This window comes from Boleophthalmus pectinirostris, unplaced genomic scaffold, assembly GCF_026225935.1.
Source record: "Boleophthalmus pectinirostris isolate CB_2022bp ecotype Guang Dong unplaced genomic scaffold, ASM2622593v1 HiC_scaffold_6, whole genome shotgun sequence".
In the NCBI taxonomy this organism is placed as follows: domain Eukaryota; kingdom Metazoa; phylum Chordata; class Actinopteri; order Gobiiformes; family Gobiidae; genus Boleophthalmus; species Boleophthalmus pectinirostris.
In genome coordinates, this window is record NW_026571447.1 from 26,398,223 (window position 1) to 26,413,609 (window position 15,387).

Here is a 15,387-nt window from a genome sequence, read left to right on the forward strand (position 1 = left end):
GTCATTTGTGTCGTATGTGAAAAGTCATTTGGATGTGGAACTTGTGGCTTGATTTTTTTCTCCAGTACTTTATAATCATTTCATTTAGATAACAGTGTCAAATGTAAATGTGAATGCAAGAGAAGGGTCCATGGAGATTTCAGTGTTTTGCCTGGAATATTCCACAGTATGGCATTAAACTTGTCTACGTACATGGAGTCAAGTGATGTCACCAAGGCCAAATAACAGGTCAGATCTATGAAGAGGCAACCACGCTCATCTATAATTGAATAAAAGCTGTAAATGGCTAAATTTAAAATTTAAAAATTGCCATTAAATGAATTTGGACAGATGCATGTGGTGGGCCTCTCACCAGAAACACTTTACTATTGTTTTATCATTCATTACAGCTTTAGAAGAATTTATATCAATTTATTGTGTAAAATTTACCAAAGACTGATATTTTCAGCAAATAATTGTCTTTTAGAAATGTATTCAATTTCTGTAACGTTTATGTCACAGGCAATAATAGAATATCTGAAATGGCCAACCACAATAGGAAAGGATCAATATACCAGAAGGCCTTTAGGCAGATCAGTCTGCAGTGTTTTCACTGGTAAATTGGCTTGATCTTGTTTTCTGTTACCTATGTCTTATAACTTGTTTACTTCTTCCACCAAAAAAAAAAAAAAAAAAAAAGATGAAAATAATATAAAAATAAAAATGTGGTTGTTTGTATCAAGGTTACATTTAGGCTTGATGAGCGTGTCTTACCATTAGGGGTAAATTGAAAAAAAAAAAAAAAAAAGCTAAAACTTGTCTTCAATGAAATAAAATATTTGACTTTAATCAAATAAAATCTAACATGTCACATGCCTAGTGGACACTTTGATGTCTACAGGTAAAATAGATAATAAAACATATTTTTCTTTGCCTAACACTTAAACACCAGGCATGTGTCTGGTCTGTGACACACATCACATACAGGCGCTTCAGGTCAATTCCAGGTAGGACCAATAGACTCAGGGACAGCTTCTTCCCCAAAGCTGTCACCATACTGAATGAGAACTGTTCATTTGTTTTATTTATTTTTTGTTCAATTCTTGCACTTTGACGGAGCAGCTCTGAATTTCATTATACTGTATAATGACAATAAAGGCTTTCTATTCTATTCTATTCTATTCTATTCTGCAACACAAACAAAACTACAAACATACTTGAGCACCACATGCACAGTTTTGAGTAACTCTCTACATACTGAAAGGTCTCCAATGTGTTTTCCATAAAACATCATATTTCAACATCATCATTCCACTTCTCACCTTAGTGTGCAGTTTTTCTTTATCCTTTTCCTTTAGCTTCTCTGAGGTCCTTGTACTTGAAAAGAGACCGAATGGCGTCCCAGGTGACACTGTCCCTTATTGTCCAGTGGATCAAACCTTTTGCAATATGCTCCAATACTCAATCTGTGGCTCTCTGTACAAAGAGAAACGTTGCCTTCCATTACATCAGGAGCCGAGCAGCCTTTTCCGCCAGGGACTTCTCCTTCTGGGTTCACACACTGCACATAATGCTTAATTGATTCAGTGGGAATGTCAAAAGATAGGCGTTAAAGCGTGAGTGCTGCTACAGCTTCAGCTCAGGCTAATTTATTGTTGGAGTCCCCCGAGGTTTCACAAGTGCAGCCCACAAGCATCACCAGTGTCACCATTTGAGCAAGTGTGGCAATTTCTTCCAAGAGTCCTGCAAAATCCCACTTGTCTCGACTGGTTAGGGCTAAAAAATAGAGCAGTTTACAGCCAGTCTGGGTGACAGCGGAAATGCAAGAAGTGCGATTTTGTGAATGATCCCATCTGGGCCGTTGTATTGTAAAGTATTTTAGGTCGGCACACTGCTCCTCCACTGAGCTTGTAAAATCCAGAGGGGACTGGAGTTCGGAGGCAAAAGTTTCCCATTGAACAATATTAAACAAGCGGGAGAATTGAAATCTTGAAGTTGAAGATGGCGAGATCCAGAGAGGGAATATAAAATTTGGATACAGAATAAGGAAGCAGACGTAGGAGGAAAAAGGCTTGTCTATTTTATGAAAACTAGTTTGGCTTTAGTGCCATTCTTGCATTTTTACAGCGACAGTAACAGAATGTGGTGGATTGTATTTCCTCTGTGGGAGAGAAACAGGTGGCTGATCGGCTGCAACAAAAACTGTTACTCCTCATGAGCCAAATTAGGTTGGTTCATTGGGCATTTGTAAAGGAACCACAAATATTACTACTACTACTTATTCTATTTCTACTACTACTACTACTACTACTACTGCTACTACCACTACTACTACTGCTGCTGCTTTTTTGAGATCAATGAGAAAAAAAAAAAACAACTACTACCACAGTCACTACTAGTACTACATTAGTGGCATTTCACAGTAGCAAGCGATGTTTTTTTCATTTATTATTCATTGTTGAAAATGGCTGTGACATTTTTTATATCTTCATCTATGATTATGATTGTTCTAAATGTACACAAAAGTACAGAGCAGTGGGTGGAGACGGGGGTTTATGAGCAGTCACTACTCAAATGCAGGACAATACAGGATTGCTCGAATGTACATGAATCAATCAAAAATATAAGAGTGTTTAAATATGCCAGATTTAGCCACAAAGTCAAATTCTCATTTGTAGGCTCATGGTAATGAGCTATTTTTGCGTCCATAGCAAAAGAGCATTTAATGGGAGTGATCTTCGTGTTGTCTGTATCTAACTACATTATCTGCATACACAATCTCCAGCCTTTGTACTACTCCCCCATTACAGAGAGCTGCGGTTGATCTTGGCCTATTTCTGGCTGTTGGGTTGGTGTTTAGTGCTGAAGCTGAGATGAGATAGTGCTGCTGGAGGAGCGCACAAACTGTAGCCTACATGAATTATTTCCACACCTGGTTCATTTCATACAGAACACTCATAGAAAAGTGCCAAAACATTATCACTGAAATGCCTGTAGAAGAACTTTGAAAAGAAAACATGAGATTTCAAATGGATGCCACTGTTCATTGCAACTCCACCTACAAACCAAATTGAACACATGTCAAAATGGTATTGATTATTCACAATTATTTTGTTCTTTCTGGATCAAAACTCTTTCTACGATCTGAAAGTCCATGGACTTCCAGTTAAGTAAATTTCCAACTGTAAAGTTGCACTTCCGACTATAGCAGTCTATCTGGTGTGGAGAGAGCACATAGTTCCACATGTTCACGTCACTGACCATGCCCACAAAAGACTGAGCCTGGTCGAAGCCCGACCCATTGGTATCCTGGTCCTGTGGGTACAACACATTTCATTCATTGAAAGGATGGGTTGGTTCAGTGACATCTTTACATTTTAGAGACAACACTGTTAAAAATGAAGGGCCAACATTCAATCACAATATCATATTTTGTGTCAGTTGAAACTGGACTTTGATCCACAAGATTAACATGGCAGATCTGTGGAGAAACGTGCTCCACCTGATGCCATATTCTGTTATGTTATGACCATAAGCTATTGTGTGTACAGTGTTTACAATACCTGTCCAATCACAATGATCATGGACTCCATGATGTTGGCCTTAGAGGCAGATTTTATAGTTGAAGGTTTTCCATCGATCCACAGCTGCACCACACCAGAGGCTGCTTCCCATGTAGTACAGAGTGACTGCCACCTGTTTATCTGAAAATCCTGCCCCGTAAAGATTGTGTCCACATCTTTTATGCGCACATTTATTTCATCTCTCGCTGACATCTTGTAAATGAGAAATTCATCACTAAATGTGCGTGTGGACGAAGAGAAAAAGCTGAACTCTCTGGTGAGGTCTGTGAAATACCTGCAGACACAAAAGAAAAAAAAAACATTAATAAAGAGTTTACTGTGTCCCCCAGATTGAGTGTCCCCTCTGACCTCTGACCTCAGGCACACAGTGACTGCTCCCAGGTTCTGGCTGGGAACGAAGCTTCTGAAATGACTTACAGGTGTTTCTTCCGGGAAGACCAGCATATTTCCTGTGAAATCTTTAGAAATACGCACAAAGTACACACAACTTAACTTTAACCTGAATCAAACCCACATGTGGTCATAATGGTGCCTCCTACATGTGCCTCACATGCCACATTTCAGAGCACTCAAGCCCCAATAGTAAGACAATACAGGATTATTCAGACATGCAGAATGTATATAATAAAAATAAGCACACTAGGCCTTTCAAATGTATTTAAGCGAATGATGCTAATTCAGTTTGTCTGTTTGTATGTTTACCTTGACGAGCAGCAGCTGACATTCCAAGTATTAATAAGAAAAAACTTCTGAGGAGCTCCATCTAATCACAACACAACACATGCAGTTTTAAGTTCACTGATGTAGCCGACTATTTACACCCAAAATCATGCTCTTACCTTGAGTCTTCACTTCAATCTGGGGGATCTGTGACCATTCACTTTATGTACCCTCTGTATTTATTATTAACTGGTAATACTGGAATTAGAACTACCAGGACAATAATTTACTTACATGGGACTTACAGGGCTAATGCCAGCTGCGTCCACGATACGCCCAAATTTGTCTTTTTTATCAGTCATATTTTCATTGGTAAAATTCACCATCCACATTTTTGACACATTTTACTCATAATGTAATTGTACTTGTTCTTACTAACAAAAAAGTAAAAATAAAGAATAAAGACTCAATTACACAATTCCAATCCAATTTTATCAGTGATTTTCAAACTGTTGCATAGGCATCATCAGAAGCACGTGTTGCTTCAAAAGACACGTCTTAATTAATTAATTAATCATTGCATTTATATAGTGCCTTTTAAAATACCCAAAGCACTTTACAGTTCATTATTCATTGGAGTGAATGCCAATCTGTGCCATCAGCCCCTCCTACCACCATCATCACTCACACAGACACCACTTTCATACTAGACCAGGGGTGTCAAACTCATTTTGGTCCGGGGGCCGTGTCCAACCTACTTTGATCCCAAAGGGGTCGGATCAGAAAACTCATGGCATATATACCCCAAAAATAAAAATAAGTTCAAATATTTGTGCAGAGAAATGCAAATCTATTACAGAAATCTTTTTTAATTGATGAACTCTGTCTTATTATAATATTATAATATTATGAACAACTTGAAACTTTAAGAAAAATTCAATTTCAACACAATGTTTTAACATGAACTTGTTTGCAAATAGGAATAAGTCAATTTTTTTTTGGAAAATCCTGTACTCGGCTCCACTTTTCTCATTTTGGACATTTTGTTGATGAGGGTGTCACAGTCAACAGTCAAAACGATCGTCCTTTAAGAGCGTTTGGAAAGAGACAAGTCTTCATTTGTGCTGCTCTGGTGGGAGGGGCCACGTACAGAGACACTGGAGACGCTGCTGTTATAAACACCACAGAAAATTACCAATATTTTAATAGAAAATATAATTAAAATATTTTAGTAGAAAATCACCCAAGGGCCACATTAAAGGTCTTGGAGGGCTGGATCTGGCCCCCGGGTCTTATGTTTGACACCTGTGTACTAGACAATGTGGGTAAAGTGTCTTGCCTAAGGACACAATGACAGTTTTTTCCACTGGCACCCCCCTGTGGCACGTGGTGTTCCCAGTGGTCTCCCGTCCAAGTACTACCCAGGCCTGGTCTTGCTTAACTTCTGAGATCTGCCGGGATCAGGGTTTGACAAGCCGGTATGACTTAGTCTTTATTAGCTAAACACTTTGTTCATTTTAAACAAAATGTCTAGTATTTTTGAAGTTGTTTTTGAAAATAGGTTTTTGAATTCAGAAGCATTACAACATTCTGCACTCTCCGAAAATAGTGGTCATTTACAACCTTTCAAACATGTTGGTGTGTTAGTGTTTTGAATGTATCACTGTAGCATGTTACCTCTACCTAAAACTTGATCAGCTAAACCTCACTGAACATGTTTCCTGTTGGCTCCTAACACTGTTACATCCTTGATCAGGACTCTTCCTGTGAGCTGAAACTCTATTGAATTCCAGCTGAGAATATTTCCAGGAAAACAGATAAGCTTGTTATTGTAGTAACTGATTTCACATGGAGAGAGTACTTTGTCCCACATGTGCACGTCGCAGAATCATGCCCACAAAAGACTGAGCCTTGTCAAAGGTCCCTCCAAAGGAATCCTGCTCCTGTGAGTACAACATGGTTCTGTCAGTGCATCTATCAGTATGGCAGTAAAAAAGTAGGATTTGTGGTGTTTGGACCTGTCTAAGCACAATGCTCATGGGTTCACTTTATGTACCCTCTGTATTTATTATTAACTGGTAATACTGGAATTAGAACTACCAGGACAATAATTTACTTACATGGGACTTACAGGGCTAATGCCAGCTGCGTCCACGATACGCCAAAATTTGTCTTTTTTATCAGTCACATTTTCATTGGTAAAATTCACCATCCATTTTTGACACATTTTTATTCATATTGCAATTGCATTATTTACTTACTAACAAAAAAAAAAGTAAAAATAAAGACATAAAGACTCAGTTACACAATTTTAATCATATTTTATCAGTGGTTTTCAAACTGTGGCACAGGCATCATCAGAAGCTTCAAAAGACATGTCTTTATTAACTAAACACTGTTCATTTTAAGCATACAAAACATCTAGTATTTTAAGTTGTTTTTGAAAATAAGTCTTTGAATTCAGAAGCATTACAACATTCTGCACTCTCTGAAAGTAGTTGTCATTTACAACCTTTCAAACATGGTAAGCGTATTTAAATGTATCACTGTAGCATGTTACCTCTACCAAAAACATGATCAGCTAAATCTCACTGACCATGTTTCCTGTTGGCTCCTAACACTGATCTGCTACATCCTTGATCAGGACTCTTCCTGTGAGCTGAAACTCTATTGAATTCCAGCTGAGAATATTTCCAGGAGGAAAGCTGAGCTCGTTACTGTAGTATCTGATTTCACATGGAGAGAGTATTTTGTCCCACATGTGCACGTCCCGGATCATGCCCACAAAAGACTGAGAACTGCTGAAGCCCCCGCCAAAGGAATCCTGCTCCTGTGAGTACAACATGGTTCTGTCAGTGCATCTATCAGTATGGCAGTAAAAAAGTAGGATTTGTTGTGTTTGTACCTGTCCAAGCACAATGCTCATGGGCTCATTGATGATGGAGTTAGTGACAAATTTGATACTTGAATGTTTTCCATTGACCCACAGCTGCACCAGACCAGAGGCTGCGTCCCATGTGCCACAGACAGAGTGCCACTTGTTCAGCTGATTATCCAGCCCCTTAAAGGCTGCGTAATCACCTCTGACATAAAACTCCATTTCATCTCTTGCATTTTTGTAAATGATAAAATCATTTTCTTGTGAGTGTGTGGCCACGGTGAAAAGAGGGCATTCTCGGGAGAGGTCTGTGAAATACCTGCACACACAAAAGTGTTGATTGACATGATGTTAAATTTACATTATGCATAATTCCCCCTCTCTAAAGTGACATAAATATGGGCCCATATTACACTATGTTATAATGTTGTTTCCTCATCACAAACATACCTGTTTTGTTTCATTCACACATGTTTAAGACACAAACCCTCAAACAGAAAACACTCAGCTCCACCCTGTGATGTCCAGTGTTAATACAGGAAGTTCTCCCCTGTGTTGTTAAATGCCATACACCTTCAGTGGATAATTTCAGCCCTGGAATTGTCAATCTAAAAGGTAGCTGTGAACTTGAAAACGTCACAAGGTGGAACAGAGAAATGACAGACGAATAATAATAATAATAATAATAATAATAAAAAGAGTTACTCAAACATGTGTGAATGTGTGTGAAACAAAACACAACTCCAGGTATGTTTATGGGGAGGTAACAACATTCTAACATGGCTTAAAGCTCACAAGATTAAATTTTGCATAATATAGGACCTTTAAATAAGGTCAACATAAAAACGTCAGTATAATCATTAATAACCATGTGTGACATCTGATCTGACCTCAAGCACACAGTGGTCACTCTCAGGTTCTGTCTGGAGGTGATGAGTGTCACATGATCCGTCTTAGTTTCTTGTGGAAAAACCAGCATCTTTCCAGACAGATCTTCAGTCACATGTTGGAAAATAAAATGATCAAACACAAAATTTAACCACTGGATTGTGTAAAGGTTTGATAAACATTTACCTTGAGGAAGAGCATCTGACATTCCCAGTAGTAATGAGATGAAAATGAAGACCAGAGCCATCTAATCACAAAACAATAACATATATTTTATAGTTTTCTGAATCAACCAAATACTTAAAACATACATTTATCCTGCTGTTACCTTGAGTCCTGTTACTGTTCTTTTCATCAGTAGTTTGTGAGTGTTCTGTGACTGTTTACTCGCCCTCTTTATTTATCACTAAGATCGATATCTTACGTATCCACTGTACTTATTAACTTATGAGCCCATCAGGTTTCAACCTATAAAAGCTACTGATGTGTATATATATATATATATATATATATATATATATATATATATATATATATATATATATATATATATATATATATATATATATATATATATATATATATATATATATATATGTTAATGCATTTGCAGATTTCACTTTCACTGCCAGAAAAAAATGACCAATGTTTCTTTGAAACCTTTAACAATACATGCATTTTAGTTCTGTCCAAACTTAACACACACTTTTATCAGTCTATTTCTAAGAAGAAGATAAAAGATGGGCTCCAGCATAACACAACTATGTGAATAGACTGATCTACTTTACATTTAATTCAGAGTGTAGTTGTTTTATTTTCTTCAACCTAAAAACAATGAAATACATGATACATTCAAAACTTCTCCATGGCATTTAAGACATCCTTCACACATATCCTCTGTATGCTCACCGATCAAACATATTGAACTGCATGAATGAAAAAATACATTATTAGTGAAAAAATGACATCTGCAGGTGTGTAGTGTCAGAAACAAAACAACATACACTGAAAATAGAACCAAAGGATAAGAGAACTGCTGCTGTTGGGACAAAGGAAAACATGTAGCAGTTTGTTTAGCATTTTATATACCCTAATCGTTCAAAACTTGTTTGACTAAAGTGATCAATATACCAAGGACGGGAAGAACGTGCAAACTCCCACCGAGGTCCAGTCCCTTTGCACACATCCAGATTGTTTACGAGTTGTGGGGAAAAGGGAACTGTAGCTATAGTTTGTGTCCTTTTGTACATAATTTTTCAGTGGACTTGTGTTTTGTTTCAAATTATGATTGTGTCAAAATTGTAAAGATCAATGTTTATATTGATGTTTGAGTTTGTTATTGTCTTGATATCAGCTTCATTCTATGGCCCTTAAAAGCGTGAAGGTAATAAATGTTGTGTTGTGTCCTCAGAAATTGTTTGCAGAGATGGTTTGTCATTGCAGCCAGACATTTTCATCACTGCATTGATGAGTTCAGTCGTTCACAGTTAACCCACCAAACTAGGCAACCATAATATACTTCACTTTCTACAAATGCTGTTCTTCTTGGATTAGGACTCTGTCTGTGATATGAAAATCTATTGAATTCCAGTTAAGTACATTTCCACCTGGAAAAGTGAACTTTTGACTGTATCTGTATATGTAGATTGGAGAGAGCACATAGTCCCACATGTGCATGTCACTGATCATGCCCACAAAAGACCGAGCCTTGTCAAAGCTCCCTCCATAGGAATCCTGGTCCTGTGGGTACAACATGTTTCTGTCAGTGCATCTATCAGTATAGCAGTAAATAAGTAGGACTGGTTGTGTTTGTACCTGTCCGAGCACAATGAGCATGATTCCATGGATGTGGGAGTTAGTGGCAAATTTCATACTTGAAGGTTTTCCATCGACCCACAGTTGCACCAGACCAGAGGCTGCGTCCCATGTGCCACAGATGGACTGCCACGTGTTAATCTGATAATCCTGCCCTTTAAAGTTTAGGACAACATTTCTAACATCAACATTTATTTCATCTCTTGCATTCATCTTGAAGATGTGAAAATCATTATTATGTGTGGGCGTGGCCAAATCAAAAAGGGTGAATGATCGGGTGAGGTCTGAGAGTCACCTGCCAACACAAGAACGAAATGTTGATCCGATTTAAATAAAATGTCACCTTGTTTAAAAGTACATTATTTCACTTTCTGTTAGAGCAGTTGTTATTGATTTCCTCTGACTGTTTCAGTATGATATGAACTATCTTTAATTTATTCAGTTGCAGACAATTGGCCTGATTCATTAATCTTTTCTTGAAAAAAAATTGTAACTTCCACTTTAAGAAGATGCTGATAGAAGTCTGTATCAGATTCATAAGGCATTCTTAAGCAGCCAAATCCCTTCTTAAGTGAGAGTTGTGCCTCACCAACATCCAGATACAGGCAACACAACACTCATTTATGTTTCATTTACATAAAAATAAATATGTATTTAGTTAGAAAGACCCTCTGAAATTCCATGTATGGCCAATACAGGTTTGGCATTATGACTCGTGGAAGCGCAGGAGTGAACGAGGCAGTCAGGTGGAGCGTGTCGATACTACGCTGTTTTACAGATTAAGCAGTGATTTCAAATGTCCAAACTCACATGAACACACTCAGTGAGGGAAGGCTTATGTTACAAACTTAGTGAAATGTGTGATGATTGGGGTGTTGTGGGGGTGATGCTGTGCAAAGTCCATTGCGGTGCCCAGGGGCAGGGCTGTGACAGTGGCCCATACAGAGAGCACTGGGGCTGGGGCAGACTGAGGCTCACTGCAGCCTAGACCCAACAGAGTACATGCTCTGTAAAACGCCTCATAAATGTTGTTGGATCACATAGTAATATTTTCATGAAAAAATATTTAAGAACTAGGGCCGGGCACGTTAACGCGCTAATTTTGCGTTAACTAATTAAGTCATAAACGCCGACAATTATTTTAACGCCGTTAACGCAGTTTTTATTATTTATTTATTTATTTTATTGTAAACGTCTGTTTCTCACTGGCTTTTATTTTGAAAAAGTTTGACGTCTTTTCTTTACACTTTTTTTCTGACCACGTGAGATGCAACGTGTCCGAGCCTCCGCGAGCCGCGGGCCCGTCCGCGGGTTCTCCCGCGGGCTCCGGCTCTGGCCGGACCAGCTGTGCGCTCTGACCTGAGCTTGTTTCTTTAGTGCTGCAGGGGGAGTCACTGATTTACCCAGATACCATTGGAAGAAAAAATGTGATTGGTCCATTTCCCATTTTCCATTCCATTATATTAACCCTTTGTTTCCCAAGAAATATCAATTCAAGTTTATAACAGTGATCTAGAAATTATTACTAGTGTAGTGTTTATTACTCACTGCATAAAAAATATTATATATATATATATATATATATATATATATATATATATATATATATATATATATATATTAGTAGTACAAAAGTCCATTCAGTATTGTTTCTTGAGCCTTCACTGAACACCTTGAAGGCTCTGAGGGTTCCCCTGTGAAAGAAATGCTGTTTGCACAACAAATGTGTGGCTCTTTCATTTACATTTCCAATAAAAGTGCGCTATACTCTACTTTTTAATTCTTTAATTGGTTTTGCATATAACATGCGATTAATCATGATTATTATTATTAATATTATTTGCCCAACCCTATTAAGAACATATACAACTTACAATCATGAAGGAATTTGATTTTTGCTGTGTTATCAGAGTGATAATATTCTAAAATAAAAAAATAAATAAAATTTAAAAAAAAAGGTTCGAGTGTCCCTAACTGTTCATTGAATTTGCTCTTCCAAAAGAACACACAACACAAGGAAAAGTTGTCCAAGATGCCAAAAAAGAAGCCCTTAAGTATAAATTTGTTCATATGAATGCTTCATGAATGAGGCCAAATGTTTTTGCTAAAATACTGCTAATAATAATTCTGTTACCTTGAGTCCTGTTGCTGTTTTCATCAGTAATTTGTGAAGGTTCTGTGACTGTTCCTTATATACTCATCCTCTTTATTTATCACTTAGACCAATAGCTTACGTGTCCACTGTATTTTGACTTATGACTCCATCTAGTTTCAAACTATAAAAACTACTGACCAGTTACTGTCTATACAATGCCACTGTTTATTACAACTCCACTTACAAATCAAATTGAACACATGACATAATAGCACTGATTATTCACTTATTTTGTTCTTTCTGGATCAAAACTCTGCCTGTGATCTGAAACTCCATGGACTTCCAGTTGAGTACATTTCCAGCTGGAAAGTTTAACTTCTGACTGTAGTTGTCTATGTGCTGTGGAGAGAGCACATAGTCCCACATGTGGACGTCAGTCATCATGCCCACAAAAGACTGAGCCTTGTCGAAGCCCCCTCCATAGTTATCCTGGTCCTGTGGGTACAACACATTTCCATCATTGAAAGAATGGCTCAGTTCAGTGACATCTTTACATTCTAGACACAACAATGTTAATAATGAAGCTTGGGGGCAACATTCAATCACAATATCATATTTAGCCAGTTGAAAATTGACTTTAATCCACACAATTAACAGATTTGTGCAAAAAAAAAAAAAAAGCATTCTACCTGATGCCATATTTTATGCCATGAACATAACCTATTGTATGTAGAGTGTTTACAGTACCTGTCCAAGCACAATGATGATGGGTCCACCGATGTTGGCGTTAGAGGCAAATTTTATAGTTGAAGGTTTTCCATCGATCCACAGCTGCACCACACCAGAGGCTGCTTCCCATGTAGCACAGAGTGACTGCCACCTGTTTATCTGAAAATCCTGCCCCTTCAAGATTGTGTCAATATTTTTTACAGTCACACTTATTTCATCTCTCACTGGCTGCTTGTAAATGAGAAGTGCATTAGATTGTGAGGGTATGGACAAAGAGAAAAAGCTGAACGCTCGGGTGAGGTCTGTGAAATACCTGCAGACACAAAAGAAACAAAACCATTAAAAAAAAGTACACAGTCTCCTCCAGATTGTGTGCCCCTTCTGACCTCTGACCTCATGCACACAGTGACTGCTCCCAGGTTCTGTCTGGAGGTGGTGAGTCTCACATGAGCCGTGTTAGTTTCTTGTGGAAAAACCAGCATCTTTCCAGACAGATCTTGAGTAGCACATTCATATATTAATATATTTAAATGCATCGTTTAACCACTTCTTTGTGCAAAGGGTTGTTGCATGTTTACCTTGAGGAACAGCAGCTGACAGTCCCAGTAGTAATGAGAGGAAAATGCAGACGAGAGCCATCTAATCACAAAACAATACACGAAACACAACATGTTTCCTTTATCAATCTCAAATACTTAGAAAATATAAGATTTATGTTGCTGTTACCTTGAGTCCTGTTGCAGTTCTTTTCATCAGTAGTTTGTGAGTGTTTTGTGACTGTTCCTTATATACTCACCCTCTTTATTTATCATTAACATAAATGGCTATTCCCAGGAATAGAAGGAACAGGATTATTGTTTCCTTATTGTAAAATTCACAAACTGATGCCAAACAAAAGTTATTGATGTATCAAAGTACACTTGTTAAAGTTATTGATTAATTTCCAACTATCCATCACTCTCTTGAGTTGTGTTTTTGTAAAATGACAGGTTGGAGTTTGTTATTGTATTGATATGAGCTTCAAACATCTTTATCAGTCTTTTGAAAGGTAAATCATTGAATTAAATGATTTGATCAATAAACATTAATGTGTGATAGGAGGATGTTTTGTTCTAGTTTTCTATTTAGAACTGCATTTGCTAAATAAATTGCTTTTACGGGTAATGTTTGTGTTTTCAAATTTTACAAGACATGAAAGATGAACGATTTTGAAATATGAAAATACTGTGTAAAAGGTATTCAGTATATATATTTTTTTCCCTTCTAGGTTTATATTTCACATAGAAATAGAGGCTTAAATACACAGATTAAATTATCTGACTGACCACAGACAAGCCCCAACTCTCTAACTTTATTGGCTTCAACTTTCACTTTACAGATTATATTTTGAGAACTTTTGCTCATAATCAAAATACATAACAGTTTTGGATTATTATTTCCATGGCAACAGTGCAAGATCTTCATCGCTCTGAAATCCACGCACAGTTTACTGACAGTACATCTGCTTATTCTCGATCAGCACTCGTCCATTGATCTGGAAGTCCAGAGCTGCCCAGTTGAGAACGTTCCCTGGAGTGAAGCTGAGCTCGGCCATATACTTCTGGATCTCACAGGACGAGAGCACGTAGTCCCACATGTGCACATCAGTCATCATCCCCACAAAACTCTGGTTAATGTCAAAGCCTCCTCCATGGGAATCCTGCTCCTGGAGATACAAACACTTTAAACATTAGAGACAACGGAGGCTTGTGTGGCATAAAAAAAACAACAAAACAAAATGAAAACAGTGTACCCTACATTTAAATGAAGGTGATCATATGAAGTAAACTGTTTCAAGGACCTGGATGTTTTAAGGGGTAAGGAATCTCTTTGCAATCTCAAATCTAAGTGGTGTTTATGTGTTTAGGGCCAAACCTGTCCTAAAATGATGATGGGCTCTCCGGTCATGTTTGCTTGCTTGACAAATTTTCTGGCGAGGGGCATTCCGTTGAACCAGACCTGCACCAGTCCAGAACCCATGTCCCAGGTGGTGCAGAGGGAGTGCCACTGGTTGGGTTTGTAGTCCAGGAACCTATATTCAGCCTTCTGTTCCTTCAAATGGATCTCCACTTCCTTATTGGTGTAATCATAAAACACCAGGAACTCATTGGGAAAAGAAGGTGTTGACTTTGAGAAAAGGCAGTGGTCCCGTTTGAGGTCTGTGAATGACCTGAGAGGACAATAAATAAATAAAAGGTGTGGTTAAAAAAATAAAAAAAATAATAAAAAAGTCTGTAGGTGAGGTATGTATGTATGTAACTTTTATGGTGTTTCCATGGAGATGTTATGTTTGCAGGCTAAACATATGTAGCCAAGCTGGTGCCACCTAGTGCCTCCGCTCAATTTCATTTCTCTCCAGTGACTAGATCAGGAATCGGAATACACTAGACAGTTTGCAAGAACCCTGGAAGTGCAAGTTTGGGCACCAGCCAATCAGCAAAGAGCCTTACATTCTGTGTTGGCAACGATTCCCAAGATTGAGGATTTAAAGCCGGAATAAGGAAAATGTTTGGTGAATTTCATCGAGGGGAAAGACATTATTGCCCTTCTTCCTATGGGATTTGGGAAAAGCTTAATATACCAGTTAGCCCCATTAGTGGCGCATTACATATGTGACTACCAAATAGCAGCGATTGGTTAAATGATAAAAAGTACCTGCCTACTGTTGAACGAACTCTGCGAGGTCAGACGGTTTCTACGAAGTGAAACTGGCTGATGAA

At 37.9% G+C, this 15,387-nt stretch overlaps 5 protein-coding genes across 5 annotated transcripts; all 5 read right to left on the bottom strand.

The window, feature by feature from the left end:
• Window positions 1-3,075: 3,075 nt before the first annotated feature.
• On the bottom strand, window positions 3,076-6,181 carry LOC110171520 (C-reactive protein-like). Its single transcript, XM_055163886.1, has 4 exons — window positions 6,085-6,181; window positions 3,919-4,021; window positions 3,543-3,837; window positions 3,076-3,294 (listed from the first exon to the last, which is right to left on the bottom strand). Exons 1-4 carry the CDS (start codon window positions 6,179-6,181, stop codon window positions 3,076-3,078), a joined length of 714 nt encoding a protein of 237 aa, XP_055019861.1.
• A 345-nt stretch (window positions 6,182-6,526) lies between these two features.
• Window positions 6,527-8,383, bottom strand: LOC110171687 (serum amyloid P-component-like). The gene is made up of 5 exons (XM_020937452.2): window positions 8,318-8,383; window positions 8,176-8,236; window positions 7,992-8,094; window positions 7,129-7,420; window positions 6,527-7,053 (listed from the first exon to the last, which is right to left on the bottom strand). The coding sequence occupies exons 1-5, from the start codon at window positions 8,342-8,344 to the stop codon at window positions 6,838-6,840; spliced, it is 699 nt and encodes a 232-aa protein (XP_020793111.2). The 5' UTR covers window positions 8,345-8,383; the 3' UTR covers window positions 6,527-6,837.
• A 355-nt stretch (window positions 8,384-8,738) lies between these two features.
• Window positions 8,739-10,092, bottom strand: LOC129411805 (serum amyloid P-component-like; the record flags this gene model as incomplete). Its single annotated transcript, XM_055163887.1, has 2 exons — window positions 8,739-9,729; window positions 9,805-10,092. Coding segments are annotated over 2 exons (501 nt in total), but the record flags the coding sequence as incomplete, so codon positions are not given.
• A 2,012-nt stretch (window positions 10,093-12,104) lies between these two features.
• LOC110171522 (serum amyloid P-component-like) lies at window positions 12,105-13,373 on the bottom strand. The gene is made up of 5 exons (XM_055163842.1): window positions 13,355-13,373; window positions 13,207-13,267; window positions 13,022-13,124; window positions 12,647-12,941; window positions 12,105-12,394 (listed from the first exon to the last, which is right to left on the bottom strand). The coding sequence occupies exons 2-5, from the start codon at window positions 13,265-13,267 to the stop codon at window positions 12,182-12,184; spliced, it is 672 nt and encodes a 223-aa protein (XP_055019817.1). The 5' UTR covers window positions 13,355-13,373; the 3' UTR covers window positions 12,105-12,181.
• Window positions 13,374-13,964: 591 nt separating this feature from the next.
• On the bottom strand, window positions 13,965-14,857 carry LOC129411794 (serum amyloid P-component-like; the record flags this gene model as incomplete). Its single annotated transcript, XM_055163845.1, has 2 exons — window positions 13,965-14,333; window positions 14,543-14,857. Coding segments are annotated over 2 exons (534 nt in total), but the record flags the coding sequence as incomplete, so codon positions are not given.
• Window positions 14,858-15,387: the final 530 nt, after the last annotated feature.

Bases quoted from the DNA above. Each gene is read 5' to 3' on its own strand.
- LOC110171520 (XM_055163886.1), bottom strand. From the start codon at position 6,181: ATGTTGTACTCACAGGAGCAGGATTCCTTTGGAGGGACCTTTGACAAG. The intron at 4,022-6,084 runs GTACTCTCTCCA...GTATTTCTAAAG, and splicing joins ACGTGCACATGTGGGACAAA to ATTTCACAGGAAATATGCTG. The intron at 3,838-3,918 runs GTCAGAGGTCAG...TTGTGTCTGCAG, and splicing joins GCAGTCACTGTGTGCCTGAG to GTATTTCACAGACCTCACCA.
- LOC110171522 (XM_055163842.1), bottom strand. From the start codon at position 13,267: ATGGCTCTCGTCTGCATTTTCCTCTCATTACTACTGGGACTGTCAGCT. The intron at 12,942-13,021 runs GTCAGAGGTCAG...TTGTGTCTGCAG, and splicing joins GCAGTCACTGTGTGCATGAG to GTATTTCACAGACCTCACCC. The intron at 12,395-12,646 runs GTACTGTAAACA...TTGTACCCACAG, and splicing joins TCATCATTGTGCTTGGACAG to GACCAGGATAACTATGGAGG.
- LOC110171687 (XM_020937452.2), bottom strand. From the start codon at position 8,344: ATGAAAAGAACAGTAACAGGACTCAAG. The intron at 8,237-8,317 runs GTAACAGCAGGA...TTTTGTGATTAG, and splicing joins GAACAGTAACAGGACTCAAG to ATGGCTCTGGTCTTCATTTT. The intron at 7,421-7,991 runs GTCAGATCAGAT...TTGTGTGTGCAG, and splicing joins GTGACCACTGTGTGCTTGAG to GTATTTCACAGACCTCTCCC.